A 16218-nucleotide genomic window follows, 5' to 3' on the forward strand; every position below is an offset into this window, starting at 1 on the left:
GAAGCAAATGTACTCTATAAGGCAAACATTACAATCAGTATCTTTGGAAGGTTTAAAGCATCACCTGTAGCATTTTCCAGAGTAAATATTCATGGGTACCTTTTACATATGAACCTGCAAACTCATTTTCAAAGGAGATACTATCTGCAGAGTTTGCTTTTGAAAATCTGATAGTGTGCACATGAGTAAAGGAATAACTGTGGGCTGTGCATCAGCATTGCAGCAGGTGCAAAGTATATTTTATTTATTTATTTATTTATTTTAAGTTTTTCTCTACCGGCATTCGCGATGAATATCGCATCATGCCGGTTATATGCTGAAAAGTATATATGCTGAAAAGTAAGCATAGTGATTTAAAAATTACTGTAAATTACTGGATTCATCTCTGATCTAACCCCACCACACTTGTTTATCTGCATAAAAACCTTTGAAAATTGCCCCTACAAGCAAACATTATCACTAATCCTGTCTCTGCCATCAGTTAATTTGTTGAAGAGCTGTTCTGGCTTAAAGAAACAACACAACCTACTCAGCTAGTTATAACCACTTTCTATGGATTTGAGGAATTGCCACTTGGCTTTTCCAAAGCTAAGGTGGCCTGTCAGCCCTGATATGGTTAAACCAGAGGAAAATAGCACCACAAAAATTGGGCAAGACAAAAAAGTGCCCTGTTTGCCCTTGCATGATATACCATGGGGCAACTTCAACAGAGAAGTTTCTGAAAAGAAAACAGTAGAGAACTGTCACAACAGGTCAATAATACAAACACTCTCAACATCTTAACATCTCATCAACTATGTCACAGAAACAGTTATTCACCACACACCTTCAAGGCAGCTCCCAGCTTGAAGTACTGAGAAGTACATGAGCTCTTTGGGGTGCTCTCCTTTCTTTATTCTCAGCTTCCTCCTATATCCACATCCTCTGCCTCCACAGTTACTTACTCTGTTCAGGAAAGATGGCGACAGGCTCAAATGGTGTGCAGCATGCAGCACACAATGGACACCTGGCTCAATTTCGCTGATGCAGTGGCCAGTAAGTCTCTAGTGTGGTGTACTGAATGGGACTGATTTTTCAGCAGCCTAAAGATGCACTTGATCTGGTGGAGCAATGGGCATGGTTGTACCATTCTTTAGAGTCAGAAGATGGATAGAGGAAGGGAGATAGCAGCCAGGCCATCAGAAGATAACCTTTTTTCACCCTGAAGCATAAAAAGAAAATGGCACACCATGAAATGCTAGAAACTATGATAACATCATTAGTACAACTGAAGACAATAGTTGTAGGACTTACAAGCAAAATTCTGTCTCCTGGATTCTTAGCACATATATATTCATTGAGGGGACTCTGCTTTAATATATAGTCTTTGTGGTAGAAACCAGAAAACTATACCAGTCATGTATCCTGCCATCCGCTGGAAGGAACCAGAAGCCAAGTAATACAAACCAGTCATCACTTTTACTTCAACAGGCAAGCTTGAGAATGGCCTGTGCAAGAGGACACATGTCCGTGCAACTTTTTATAGACCTAAGAAATGACAACTCTGAATATACGCTGCCATTCTTTCCCTCAATCTGATCCTCTATATCTGCCCAGTATCTGGATGAAACAGTCTGCAGCAGGAGGCTCGGCATCTCCTGCAATAAGCCTTAAATGCTTATCTATTTTAGTTAGACCAAATGGAAAGAGAAGCATCACCTTCTTTGTATCCCTTTTATACAAGCTGTTATTACTTGTGAGAAAGGACCCCTGTATATATTTCAGTTTTTCCAAGTGATCACCCCCACTGCTTCCTGCTAGTAATGGCAGACAAATACTGGCATGGATATTGTGTCAGTTGCAGGATTGATTTTCTTTTTAAAATGGCACTGAAATGAGATTTTTTTTCCAGTTTTATCCTGAGATATTTTTCCAATTTCATTTTATAGGATTTGGATAGAGTAAAATGAAAGAGGGTGGCATGGGTCAACTTACATGATTTTCCATGAGAGGAAATCAAATAAAACTGTATTTATCCTTGCATGTTACAGATATGCTATATGGACATATTGCTTTTCTTAGCAGGAGTAAATCTATTGTGGATAGAGAGACCTTGGAGAAGCCAAATAAAAGCTGCATACTTAGATGGGTGAATTATCTCTGTTGGGGATGGGCCAGAGGATACACGGAGCTGAATAATGAACAGAGGCAGCTCTGCATCCTAAGCATTTCAATTATTATTTTTGAAGCCTTTCAGAATAAGTTTTGAGTGTTTCAAAGTAACATGAATAGCAGCCAAACATCCTCTTTTACGACAGTAGATATTTGAGAAATCCCAATACTCATTTGCTCTTCACCTAATGAAGCCCAAATCTCTCTATGTAGGCCTGCAGAAATTGAAGAACATATTCTTTTCTTTTTAGCTGCAGATATTGTGGATTCTTCTTTTCAGTTTTACAAACAATATGTCTTTTATATTTCAGGTTTGTGAGTTTGCATTGGACTTGATAAATAAAACAATACCTGATGAAATGGTTCCCATTGCTGTACAACAACAAATAATTGCTACCTGGGTAAAAATAAAGCAGTTATGTCAGCAACAGATTGGACATAAACTTGGAACTGATGAGGAGGTAGAATTCTTTTTTAAGTTTTATTTTCACTGTTGGAGATCATTTTGAAAACTTAGTTCAATGAAATATATATTCTGCCACTATGGTATTCAGTAGACAAATGGGAGTAATATGAAGGTTATACAGTAATAACATACATTTGAAAGAAGCATCTTAGATTGATAATCTCTCTTTGTGTCAATCATTTTTCTTTAATTAAAAAGGAATGCTCTTGGCAACTGACTAGGAGTGCCTGCTAACGAGCATTAGGTGATGACATTTTTAATGGCTGTAATTCCTCTTGCTGATGACTCTGTATCACCTGACCTATGTGCTCTTAGTCAAAGAAGATTTGCTGTGAGTTTTCATCATGAGTTTGGTCCCAAGCTAATAGTCCACAGTCAAGCCAAGAGGCCTTTATTTATTCGTTTACCAATCTTCACCTCTTTAGGAGTGATTGATGATTATTCTAAACCTCTTGATGTGTTTTATGATTAATGAATAAAAATATTAATAAAAATTGTTGCAGAGAAACACCCCATGTTCTGATTATACTAGAGAATCATTTATGATTAGAATAAGGTCAACTGGTATAGTGATCTATATCTATGAACATTTTCTGTACTCACACTTTTTCAGCATTATTATATTTTTTTTTAAATGGGTATATGCATGTGTGTGTATGTGAAAAACATATATATTTTTCTCCTAGGACAAGCAGGATGGTCATCCTCACATGTGGGTGACATCAGATGGAGCCCAGCATGGAAAACTTCTGTCAAAGTTTCTAGAATTTTGACCAAGTGTACTGAGCATGCCCAGCATGCCACTATCCATGCATCTACGCGGGGTTCCTCTTCAGTCTCTCTTTTTCCGTGTAGCGTTCATCATGTGGAGGTGGAGCTCGTGCTTTTTTCTACTTTGGAAAACTTCCAATAGAGTTTCATTTGGTTTTCTTCTCTCTCCAGGTCCCTCGATCATCCACCATCCCTTTGAAGGTATTGCGGTAACTTCCTGTTCTATGCAGTCGATTACCGATGGTGCCATCTCTCAGTGGCTGCCAGCCATCGACTGTCAGTCTCTTTTTTTCAATGGCATCGTCTGGGTTTCACCGCTGCCCTCAGTGCCCATAGATTATGTCCATCACAGACCCCCCTGAAGTCTGTATTTTGTGCCTGGGGGCATCGCGCGATGTGCGTGGCTGTTCTTTTTGCACCCAGATGACCCCCAAGAGTCACCGTGTGGGCCTTGATAAGATGAAAAAGTTGTTTGGGCCTAAGAAGTCTGAGCTCTCGACCTCAGCATCAGGGACATCAACTCCAGGGGCAAGGAGGACCCGGTAGGTATCCATCCTGTCCAGCCATATCCTCCTCCAGTTCCCCAGATTGAGTTAGGTGCTGGGGATCAGCCTATGTCTATTTCTTCCCATTCTAGGTCTGGTTCATTGCCATCGACCAGTCCGAGCCTTGTGGGAAAATGAGGAAGCACCGTCATCGGTCATCTTCCTCCCTTGACTCCAAGCTTGGGAAGGCATCATCAGAGACGCCCCCGAAGCAACCCCGCACTGACAAGGCATTGCCCTTTGTTGAAGCTAAGGACCACTGCTCTTGTTGATACAGGGGCAAGTGGCAGCTTCATCATGGATGACATTGTCAAGCTTCTGAACATTCCTCTCCAGCCACTAGAGGTAAGCCTTCGTATTGCCTCCATCCAAGGAGAACATCTTCCAGGGCTCATCACCCATTGAACAGTGGCCGTTCGTCTTACCGTGGGCACTCTCCATGAAGAGGAGATGTCCTTCTATGTGTTAAAATGCTCCACACATCCAGTCATCCTGGGGCTGCCCTGGTTCCAGTCCCATGAACCCCAGTTTGATTGGCATTCCCTGCAATTGGTGCAGTGGGGTCCCGAATGTCAGAAGACATGCCTACGTCAAGTATCTCTAGCCTTATCTGTCTTGAAGTCTACTACCCTATCTGGGTTGCCTACCCAGGATGCCGAGTTTGAACACGTCTTCTTGAAGCAGAAGGCCGACACACTACCTCCGCTACGTAAGCTGAAGTGTCCTATAGAACTTCTGCCGGGCACGATGCCTCCCAAGGGCATCCATTGTCTTGTCCAGAAACCCTAGCCATGTCTGAGCATATTAAAGAGAACTTAGAAAAAGGAGTTCATTAGACTCTCCAATTCTCCTGCCGGAGAGGGCTTTTTCTTCATCATGAAAAAGGACGGTGGATTACGCCCTTGTATTGACTACAGAGGGCTCAACGCCATAACCTGAAAGGACCGGTACCCACTGTCCCTTATCAGTGAGCTGTTTGACCGCCTCCAAGGGGCTCGGATCTTTACCAAGTTGGATCTGAGGGGTGCGTACAATCTGGTACACATCCAACCTAAAGATATCTGGAATACCGCATTCAATACAAGGGATGGTCACTATGAATATACCGTGATGCCCTTCAGTCTATGCAATACCCCAGCGGTCTTTCAACATCTTATGAATGAAATCCTCCGAGACCTTTTGTACTCATTCATAGTCGTATACCTTGACGATATCCTGATCTTTTCTAAGGATCTTTAATCCCACCGAGATCATGTTAGGATTGTGCTCCAACGCCTAAGAGAAAATCATCTTTATGTCAAGTTAGAAAAGTGCCTCTTTGAGCGAAATTGTTTACCCTTCCTAGGGTACATCATATCCGTTCGAGGATTCTCCATGGATCCAGAGAAAGTCCAGGGCATCCAGGACTGGCCCCAGCCAGTTGGCCTACAGGCCTTACAATGCTTCCTTGGCTTTACTAACTATTACAGGAGCTTCATTGCCAATTACTCTACCCTAGCTGCTCCACTCACCGCCATGACCAAGAAAGGGGCTAACACTCGTGTGTGGACTCCCAAGGCACAAGCTGCCTTTCAGATGCTAAAAGAAGCATTCTGTTCTGGTCCCTATCTATAGCACCCAGACCCAAGAAGTTCACTCGTCGTAGAAGTCGACGCCTCTGCAATCTGAGCGATGACCATCTTAAGCCAGTTTTCTTCAAAGGGTAAATTGATACCATGTTCATTCTATTCACACAAGTTCTCTCCTACAGAGCAGCACTACACCGTTGGTGACTGAAAACTTCTAGCCATCAAGCTGACGCTTCAAGAGTGGTGCCCCTGGTTGGAAGGGGTGCAGCATAAATTTATCATTTTCACCGATCATAAGAATCTTGAGCACCTTAAAGAAGCTCAACTCTTGAACCCTAGACAAGCCCGATGGGCGCTCTTCTTCGAGTGGTTCAATTTTGAACTGCGATATCGCTCGGCTTCCAAGAACCTCCGTGCTGATGCACTATCAAGATCCTTCGAACCAGAGGATGTTCCTGATGTTCCCAGGCACATCATAGATCCTGCCTGCGTATCCCTTGCCATGACCACTACAGTTCCAGTTGGGAAAACTGTCGTTCCACGTAGATTACGTGAACGAGTTCTGAAATGGGCTCATGATTCCAAGTTGGCAGGACACCCGGGTCGTACCAGGACCCTAGAGATGTTGCGGAGATATTACTGGTGGCCCAACATGGTGCAAGACTCTCGTAACTATGTAGATTCCTGTCCCGTCTGTGTCCAACAGAAACCACCTAACGGACGGCCTTGGGGGCCTACTCCAACCGCTTCCAGCACCTACCGAGCCATGGTCCAGCATCTCAACAGACTTCATCACAGACCTGCCTCTGTCCCAGAACAAAACCGTGATCTAGGTCTTCATCGACCGTTTTTTGAAAATGGGTCACTTCATTCCCCTGCCTGGCCTTCCGTTGGCCCCAGAGTTAGCCAAGTTGTTTCTAAAACATATCTTCCGTCTCCATAGACTCCCAAAGGAAATCATATCCGACCAAGGACCACAGTTCGCTGCAAGATACTGGCGCTCTCTATGCAAAAAGTACAACATTGCCTTGAATTTCACGTTGGCCTATCACCCACAGGCCAACGGTCAAGCTGAAAGGACCAACCGGACCTTGAAAACATTTCTTCATTCCTACGTGAATGACCAGCAGGACAACTGGTCCGACCTGTTACCCTAGGCTGAGTTGTCGCATAATACCCATTTCACTGCTGCCGCCGATGTATCACTGTCCTCCGTGGTATTTGGGCGACAACCTCGGTTGCCACTACCAGTTCCTCTTACTGTTCCTTCTCCAGCCACGCAATTCATGGCCCACACCATTCTCCAGGTGTGGAATCAAGTCAAAGAATGTCTTACTCAGGCCACCGAGCACTCCAAGCGCACCTCAGATGCCCACAGACGTCCTGCTCCACGCTTCTGTCCTGGTCAGAAGGTGTGGTTAAGCACTCGACACATAAGGTTGAGACTCCCTTCTCATCGCCTGTCTCCCAAGTTCAATCGGCCTGTTTCCAGTTCTCCGGAGAGTGGGAGCAGTGTCTTACCAACCTCAACTACCTCGTGCCATGGGCATCCACAACACATTCCATGTCTCTCTTTTGAAGCCATTGGTCCTCTCCTGGCCCTCTCGCAGAGATCCCTCGCCTCCTGAACCCGATTCTACGCTCCAGGTAAGAGAGGTTCTCGACGTCCGTCGGCATCGAGGCAGATGGGAATACCTCTTCTCCTGGGAGGGTTATGGGGCCTAGGAGAACTCTTGGAAGCCTTCCCATAACATCCTTGACAAGGAGCTCCTCAGGACATTCAACAGGACTCATCCTGAAAAACCACGACCGCATAGAGGAAGGCCTAGAAGGGGGGATACTTTTGCGTGCCCCGTCTGCATGCAGTCCGCGCAGGAGCCTGCTCACATCACTAGCTCCTCTGCAGGTCACGGGTTGGCCTCCCCAGTAGCAACCGCGAGCTCCTCCAGGCCTCGGCGTCCCGCAACGGCAGTCGCCGGGCCTTCTACTGCGCACAAGGTCTCACGCCGGAGTTCGGCATCTTCCGTGACGTTGGCCATGCCCCTACGTGGACCGCCTGGTCTCTTGTAGGGCCAGGGGCGGGTCCTAGCTCTGTGGCACATCCTGATTGAATGTACTACTTAAGGAAGTTCCTGCCTGCACTTCCTTGCCTTGGCAATCAGGTCGGCACTGTATGTGTACTAGTTTGCCTCTGTGTTCACAATCTTGTTCCAGTCTTGTTCCAGCGTCCTTCTGTTCCAGCATCTGTCTGTCCTTGTCTCCTCAGGTAGTACCTTCGGATTGACTCTCTGGTACTGACCTCTGCCTGCTTCATTGACTATTCTGATCGCTGCCTGGATTCTGACCTTTGCCTGCCTTCATGACATTGTCTGACCTCTGGAACCTGACCCCTGCTTCGTTGACTACTCTTGGACTGATTCCTGGTATCTGACTCCTGCTTTGGCTGACATCCCTCGGACTGTTCCTTGGAACCTGACCCCGGCTGCCATTGACCATGCCTCCTTGTTTCTGGCTCTGTCCCTTGCCTTGTCATTGCCTATGCTGTATTGTCCTTCTTTGATACTTCAGGCCTACAGTCTAGTGACCGACCGTGCTCCCTTGCTACTGGTGAGCACACATCTATACTTCCTCTCCGGGAGACCCTGCGAGGCCTACCTAAGTCCAAGCGGCCCGGGTCTCCAAGGGTTCCAACCGGGGGGACCGCGGGCTTCCAGTGGTGAAGCTCCTCCTAGCCTCTGTCTCCTCCTGTGCTCCGCCCCCTAGGGGCAGGTGCTCCCTGGCACTGACCAGGGAGCCGTCCTACATTGTTCCAGACAAGGGTCCACCTCCAAGTGCAACACCTCCAGCTGTAAGACAGGCAGCGCTAGAAGCGTAAGCTTACATTAAGTGCTGGAGGTGTCAGGAGCAATGAAGGTGCCAGATGCTTTTAATATTTAATTTTATTTAAATTTATGATGTTGTACTGGGTTATTTTTAATTTTGTGAGGTTTTGTTATCCATCATGAACAGATTCTGGTAAAATGGCAGATTATAAGTATTGTAAATGAATAAGTAAATTACCACCCTGTTCTTCTCATAAACTGGAGAGAAAGCAAACCTTTTCACCCTGCCTCCGCTTAACATCACTGATTTCTTGAATGATAAATGTGTTTCTTGAAGAAATGCTATTTGTGGGCTTTCCTTATGTAAACAGCTGAAATTGTTTTTATTTTAATAGGATTGTTTAATCCATTAACATTAAGAGAGATTAAATTTACCTTAGTATCTATTTTTAACCCTTTTAGTACAAGTGTTGCTCCATACTGAAAGAAAAATCCATCACATATCTTTTATATGTTATAAACTGTCCTTTAACTGAAAACATATATACACTCTTATTAGAAAATAATTTATTTTAACAAAACCAGTACAGAAATATAAACAAAATATATTGCTCATCAGATTTCACTATGAGCGAGCTAGTTACCACAAAAAACAATGGGGTAGATTTTCTAAATTTGGGCGAGCGCGTACTTTTGTTCGCGCACCAGGCGCGAACAAGAGTACGCGGGATTTCAATAGATACGCGCATAGCTGTGCATATCCATTAAAATCCTGGATCGGCACGCGCAAGGCTGCCGATTTTGGGCAGCCTGTGCGCGCCGAGCCGCGTAGCCTGCCTCCGTTCCCTCCGAGGCCGCTCTGAAATCGGAGCGGCCACGGAGGGAACTTTCTTTCGCCCTCCCCTCACCATCCCCTCCCTTCCCCTACCTAACCCACCCCCCCCCGGCCCTATCTAAACCCACCCCCTATCTTTATCCATGGATTTACGCCTGCCGGAGGCAGACGTAAATCCGCGCACGCCAGCGGGCTGCTGGCGCGCCAAGACACAACCCGGGAGCTGTTCCGGAGGGCGCGGCCATGCCCCCGGAACGCCCCCGGGCCGAAACCACGCCCACGGCACCGCCCCCGAAACGTCACGTCACGCGCAACATGGCCCCAAAACGCCGCATCACTCCGGGCACGCCCCCTGACATGCCCCCGACACGCCCCTTAATGCAAGCCCCGGGACTTTCACGCGTCCCGGGGCTTGTGCGCGCCGCCGAGCCTATGCAAAATAGGCTCGGCACACGCAGGGGGGGTTTGGAGTAGGTTTTCGGGGGGGACGCGCATACCCCTTTGAAAATCTACCCCAATGTGTAGGGATTACCATGCAGGTTATCATCATATATGGGCCGATACAGTACTGACATGTAAAAAAAAGTGCGGCAGTGTCCGGTGCCCGCTCATTAGATGCGCACACATTTTGGTTCGCAATCCGCTCGATTCAGTATTCAAATTAGATGCAAATCCAAGCGGCACCAAAGGAGCTCCAAAAGCGCGCCTATCAAGTGGTAGGTGTTCGCAATCGATTTTAATTGTATAGGACAATATAGAGCGCCTATACAGTATCCAGGGTGCGCTGCTTCCATACCTGTCATTTCTATGGAACGGCAAATGTCATTTTGAAAATATAATGAAATGTTACATTCTAAACCTTTCATCGATCTGGAAACTTATCCCTTTGTTCCCCCTTTGTGACATCATCGCTGTGTCATAATCCTACCTTGGATGTATATATATGTCGCATTGCCAAGTAAAAAAGTCCCTTTGTATTTGGTTTGGGCCAGGACAGAGCGGTTACAGCGGTACCTTTGGATATCATTCGGAAGATCGGCAACGCTTTCAGCAGGTAATTGGATGGTTTTTTCCAACAGACCCCGCATGGACACTGAATGGACACCAGGACCTCTGCCCTGAGCATCCGGTCAGCCATGATCAGAGGCCCTGCTACCTTCCACGTCTGGGCGCTCAAGGCAGTGGCCATGGACGTTGGATGGCAGCGGGGCCTCCGATCATGGACGTCCGGAAAGAGGCGGAACGTCCATGATCGGAGGCCCCTACCTTCCATGTCCGGGCACTCAAGGCAGCGGCCATGGATATTGGAAGGCAGCAGGGCCTCCAATCGAAGACATCCGGAAAGAGGCAGGAATGTCCATGATCGGAGGCCCCTACCTTCTACGTCCGGGTGCTCAAGGCAGCGGCCATGGATGTCTTTATTGCATGCTCTGCATGTGCTCCTCTTCTCTTTTGTTGTTTTTCAATCTTTATTGTATGCTCTGCATGTGCTTCTCTTCTCTTTTGTTGTCCGTGGACGAATGACACAGCCAGGTCTGCTGATTGCCCGTCCTGGTCTACCTATGTCCCTGTCCTGTGCACGGACGACTCTGTCCCGCTGTACCTGCATGAAAAACAACACAAGAAAATCAGCATAACCTAATACATTCTTGATTATACGTAAACAATTATTCATTTAACAAATATACATTAACAACAACAATAGAAGCGGAGCCTCAGGGATGCCTAATGCTAGATGATGGAGAAAGGCCTGGCGTGGCGTCCTTCTCCCGGCGCCAGTACAGGCGTCCGTGTCTCCGCTGGACCCGCGGAGCCCCAGAGACGCCTAATTCGAGACGCCAGAGGAAGGTCGGATGTAGCGTCCTCCCCTGGCGTCCGTACAGGCATCCTTCCCCGACGTCCGTAGAGGCATCCGTGTCTCTGCTGGACCCACGGAGCCTCAGAGACGCCCAGACAGAAAAATGCTACCGTTGGATATTCAAAAACACCACATATACATACTGGGTTTAAAACAACACATATACATACCGGGTTCTGCTGTTGGCTGTTGTCTCCAATAGGCTGTCTAGAATTCGCTTGCAGAGCATTTCTTATTCTCGCTCTCACCCGTAGAAAAAAGATTGCCAAAGCCAATATATACATGTAGTCCATGACGCTGTCCGTTGGATATTCACAACTGTCAAGAGCACAGCACCACACTAACGACAGGGTCAGGGTAGGTGGTAAAAATAAAGGGTAAAGACGTGGAAAATGTACAGGATAAAGATGCGCTATTTTGGGCACGCATTACTGTATCGAGGGGAATAGCTAATCTGGTTATTAAATACCATTAACATACCATCTGTTACGAGCGCGCGCGGGCGCGGTCGTCTCGGGCGGGTGGTGAGCCCTTGGGCCACGGCAGGACCCCAGGAGGAGCCCAAGGCCACACCGTGGGAGGTGAGCTGAGCAGGCATGGTGAGCCAGGCAGGCAGGAACAGAAGCAGGAAGTCCGGCCCTCAGCCGGACCTGCATGCCCATGGTAGCCAACACGGGGAAGTTGACTAATGAACGGTCCTCCGACTGTTCCCGGCCCTTTCGGACCTGCCGCAGGGAACGGCAATGGGCAGCAGGCCGGACAGAGGCGAGGGTAGACAGAGTCCTTAAACAGAAGACATCAAACGGGGCAGAAGCAGGCTGAAGCAAGACGGAGACATCAGGTCAAGGGCTGAAGCGAGACACAGGAAAGGCCCAGGCGAGCAGGAACTCCGATGCTGGGATACTCACATCCGAAGCCCCCTCGGCTGGCAGAAGCTCAAGAGCCCGTGGGACGAATCCCTCCTGTTGGCCACTCCAGGGCCCAACAGGACAGAAGGCTCAGGAACCAGGTCAAGGCAGAGACAGGTAGACATCCGGACAAGGGCTGAAGCAGACACTGGAGACAAGGCTGGACGGGAACATTGCACTGTCCATCAGGGCGCCCTACTCAGCCCACCCGTGGGACTGAGTCACGGACCACCCTGTCCCAGACGCGCCCTACACAGCCCTGGGAGGCTGGTCGCGGACCACGCTGAGAAGGAGGGCGCGGGGAAGACCCAGGCGAACAGGACTCCGATGCTGGGAAACTCACATCCGAAGCCCTTACGGCTGGCAGGCACAGGAACAAACATCTAGGCAGGTTCAGAGACAGGCATCAAGGCAGAGACACTGGACATCAGGAACATCAAGCAGAGACAGGACAAGGCGCCATCAAACATGGAGGACCTGGATCGGCTAGGTTACAGGCAACTGTATTGCTCAGATCCAAGGCCTGATCGAAGGCCGAAGACAAGCAGGAGTCGGAGTCACGGACCGGAGTCAGGGCAGGCTGAAGACAAGCAGGAGTCGGAGTCACGGACCGGAGTCAAGGCAGGCTGAAGACAAGCAGGAGTCGGAGTCACGGACCGGAGTCAAGGCAGGCTGAAGACAAGCAGGAGTCGGAGTCACGGACCGGAGTCAAGGCAGGCTGACAACAAGCAGGAGTCGGAGCCACGGAGGACCTGGATCGGCAGGGTTACAGACTACTGTAGAGCCCGATCCGAAGGCAAAGACACAGTGAACCGAAAGTCCTTAAATACTGGAGGTAGAAGGCAACTCCCTGGGAGGAGCTTGCCAGGACCGCCCACCGCTGGTCCTATAACTAGGGTAGAGAGCTGCGGGCCAGCCCCTAGGGAAGGGCGTCGCCCAACAGGAAGTCCAAACACTGAGGCTGCAAGCCACCGGCATGCCTCAGGAGCAGCTAGGCCTCTCAGGCCCTGGAGCAAGTCCTGGATGATGCGCAGGCGAGGCCCTGGCTTCAGAGCGGCCTCTGGAGGAAGGTAAGAGACCTCCTGCAGCGCAGCAGCAGCAGGGGGGATCGCAACAGTACCCCCCCCCCCCCAAAGAATCCCCCCCCTCACAGAGGGACCAAAAACAAAAGCCAAGCAAGAAAAGCAAACAACCACACACCACAAGCAAGCAGGCAACCACCAACAACCACACACCACAAGCAAGCAGGCAACCACCAACAACCACACACCACAAGCAAGCAACCAAACACACACCACAGGCAGGCAACCAAACACACGACGAGAGACCAACCAAACCCAAGGAAACACGGGACCACGCGAACACGGGACCGAGGGAACAAGAGACGACGTGAACACGGGACCGAGGGAGCAGCGACCGAGCGAACGGAGACCGCGCGAGCAGCGACCGAGCGAACGGAGACCGCGCGAGCAGCGACCGAGCGAACGGAGACCGCGCGACCGACACACACAAAAACAAAAGAGGGAGCAAGGGAACGGAGAGCGAGGGAGCGGAGGGCAAGGGAGCAGAGAGCGAGAGAGCAGCGAGCAAGGGAGCAGAGAGCAAGGGAGCAGCGAGCGAAGGAGCAGAGAGCAAGGGAGCGGAGAGCGAAGGAGCCCAGGAGCGAAAGAGCAGAGAGGGAAAGAGCGGAAAGCGAGAGAGCGAAGGGAGAAAGAGCGAAGGGCGAGAGACAGGAAGCAGGGGAAACAACGCGGGAACGAGGAGGACGGGAACCCACAAGCAGGAAACAAGAAGCGGGAAAACAGCACAAACGAGCACCACAGGGCCAACAGCACAAACGAGCACCACACGCAGCACACAGCACAAACGAGCACCCACGCCGCACACAGCACAGACGAGCACCCACGCCGCACACAGCACAGACGAGCACCCACGCCGCACAGACAAGCACACCCAGGCAGCACACCGCACAAACAAGCACACCCAGGCAGCACACCGCACAAACAAGCACACCCAGGCACACAGCAGAAACAAGCACACCCAGGCACACAGCAGAAACAAGCACACCCAGGCACACAGCAGAAACAAGCACACCCAGGCAGAAGCAAGAGCAAGAACAAGAGGGGGGGAAGGGCGGGCAGAAACTACAGCAACATCAGGAGGAGCGCAGGCGCCTCCTGCAGGTCGTGGAACTCCATCCTGGGAACAAGGAAACGATGGTTTGGGCGCAGGCGCCTCCTGCAGGTCGTGGGAACCCAAACAGCTGGCGCCTCCAGCAGGTCGTAAGCAAGAGCAGAAGCTGGCGCCTCCAGCAGGTCGTAAGCAAGAGCAGAAGCTGGCGCCTCCAGCAGGCCGAGAAACAAAAGCAGACAGAAGAAAAAATCCTAGAACTAGACAAGTCCATCACGAGCACAGCTCACCGAGCTCATGGCCTTGGGATTCTGTTACGAGCGCGCGCGGGCGCGGTCGTCTCGGGCGGGTGGTGAGCCCTTGGGCCACGGCAGGACCCCAGGAGGAGCCCAAGGCCACACCGTGGGAGGTGAGCTGAGCAGGCATGGTGAGCCAGGCAGGCAGGAACAGAAGCAGGAAGTCCGGCCCTCAGCCGGACCTGCATGCCCATGGTAGCCAACACGGGGAAGTTGACTAATGAACGGTCCTCAGACTGTTCCCGGCCCTTTCGGACCTGCCGCAGGGAACGGCAATGGGCAGCAGGCCGGACAGAGGCGAGGGTAGACAGAGTCCTTAAACAGAAGACATCAAACGGGGCAGAAGCAGGCTGAAGCAAGACGGAGACATCAGGTCAAGGGCTGAAGCGAGACACAGGAAAGGCCCAGGCGAGCAGGAACTCCGATGCTGGGATACCCACATCCGAAGCCCCCTCGGCTGGCAGAAGCTCAAGAGCCCGTGGGACGAATCCCTCCTGTTGGCCACTCCAGGGCCCAACAGGACAGAAGGCTCAGGAACCAGGTCAAGGCAGAGACAGGTAGACATCCGGACAAGGGCTGAAGCAGACACTGGAGACAAGGCTGGACGGGAACATTGCACTGTCCATCAGGGCGCCCTACTCAGCCCACCCGTGGGACTGAGTCACGGACCACCCTGTCCCAGACGCGCCCTACACAGCCCTGGGAGGCTGGTCGCGGACCACGCTGAGAAGGAGGGCGCGGGGAAGACCCAGGCGAACAGGACTCCGATGCTGGGAAACTCACATCCGAAGCCCTTACGGCTGGCAGGCACAGGAACAAACATCTAGGCAGGGTCAGAGACAGGCATCAAGGCAGAGACACTGGACATCAGGAACATCAAGCAGAGACATGACAAGGCGCCATCAAACATGGAGGACCTGGATCGGCTAGGTTACAGGCAACTGTAATGCTCAGGTCCAAGGCCTGATCGAAGGCCGAAGACAAGCAGGAGTCGGAGTCACGGACCAGAGTCAGGGCAGGCTGAAGACAAGCAGGAGTCGGAGTCACGGACCGGAGTCAAGGCAGGCTGAAGACAAGCAGGAGTCGGAGTCACGGACCGGAGTCAAGGCAGGCTGACGACAAGCAGGAGTCGGAGTCACGGACCGGAGTCAAGGCAGGCTGACGACAAGCAGGAGTCGGAGTCACGGAGGACCTGGATCAGCAGGGTTACAGACTACTGTAGAGCCCGATCCGAAGGCAAAGACACAGTGAACCGAAAGTCCTTAAATACTGGAGGTAGAAGGCAACTCCCTGGGAGGAGCTTGCCAGGACCGCCCACCGCTGGTCCTATAACTAGGGTAGAGAGCTGCGGGCCAGCCCCTAGGGAAGGGCGTCGCCCAACAGGAAGTCCAAACACTGAGGCTGCAAGCCACCGGCATGCCTCAGGAGCAGCTAGGCCTCTCAGGCCCTGGAGCAAGTCCTGGATGATGCGCAGGCGAGGCCCTGGCTTCAGAGCGGCCTCTGGAGGAAGGTAAGAGACCTCCTGCAGCGCAGCAGCAGGGGGGATCGCAACACCATCTACATGCGGCGGGCGCTAATTGTAACACGTTGTTTTCTGCACGTGCTAAGGACGCGTTAGAGCATAGAATAGCATAGAATAGCGCGTCAATTTTACGTGCCTAAAACGTGCATCTAATTCGCGTTCAAAAGCGTGCAAGCCCGGCTGCGCTTTACTGTATCGGCTTGATAGTAAGTAAAAGACATAATGCTCTGCCCCACTTAGCGAAAAAACAAACAAAAAAATTCCAGTTATCAATATAAGCAACACACGCAAAATAAATAGAATAACATAAAGCCCAGGAAAAATAAACACGTAGCCCACAGAATGT

General features: G+C 50.3%; 1 protein-coding gene across 2 annotated transcripts in view; it reads left to right on the forward strand.

Moving 5' to 3' along the window:
• Nucleotides 1-16218, forward strand: part of CFAP46 (cilia and flagella associated protein 46) — an 831934-nt gene that overhangs the window by 260945 nt on the left and 554771 nt on the right. For both annotated transcript variants that reach the window (XM_029609979.1, XM_029609980.1), the window contains exon 21: nt 2463-2612. In XM_029609979.1, coding sequence (XP_029465839.1) covers nt 2463-2612 — 150 coding nt within the window. The remainder of the gene's footprint in view (nt 1-2462; nt 2613-16218) is intronic.

This window comes from Rhinatrema bivittatum, chromosome 7 (assembly GCF_901001135.1).
Source record: "Rhinatrema bivittatum chromosome 7, aRhiBiv1.1, whole genome shotgun sequence".
NCBI classification, from domain to species: domain Eukaryota; kingdom Metazoa; phylum Chordata; class Amphibia; order Gymnophiona; family Rhinatrematidae; genus Rhinatrema; species Rhinatrema bivittatum.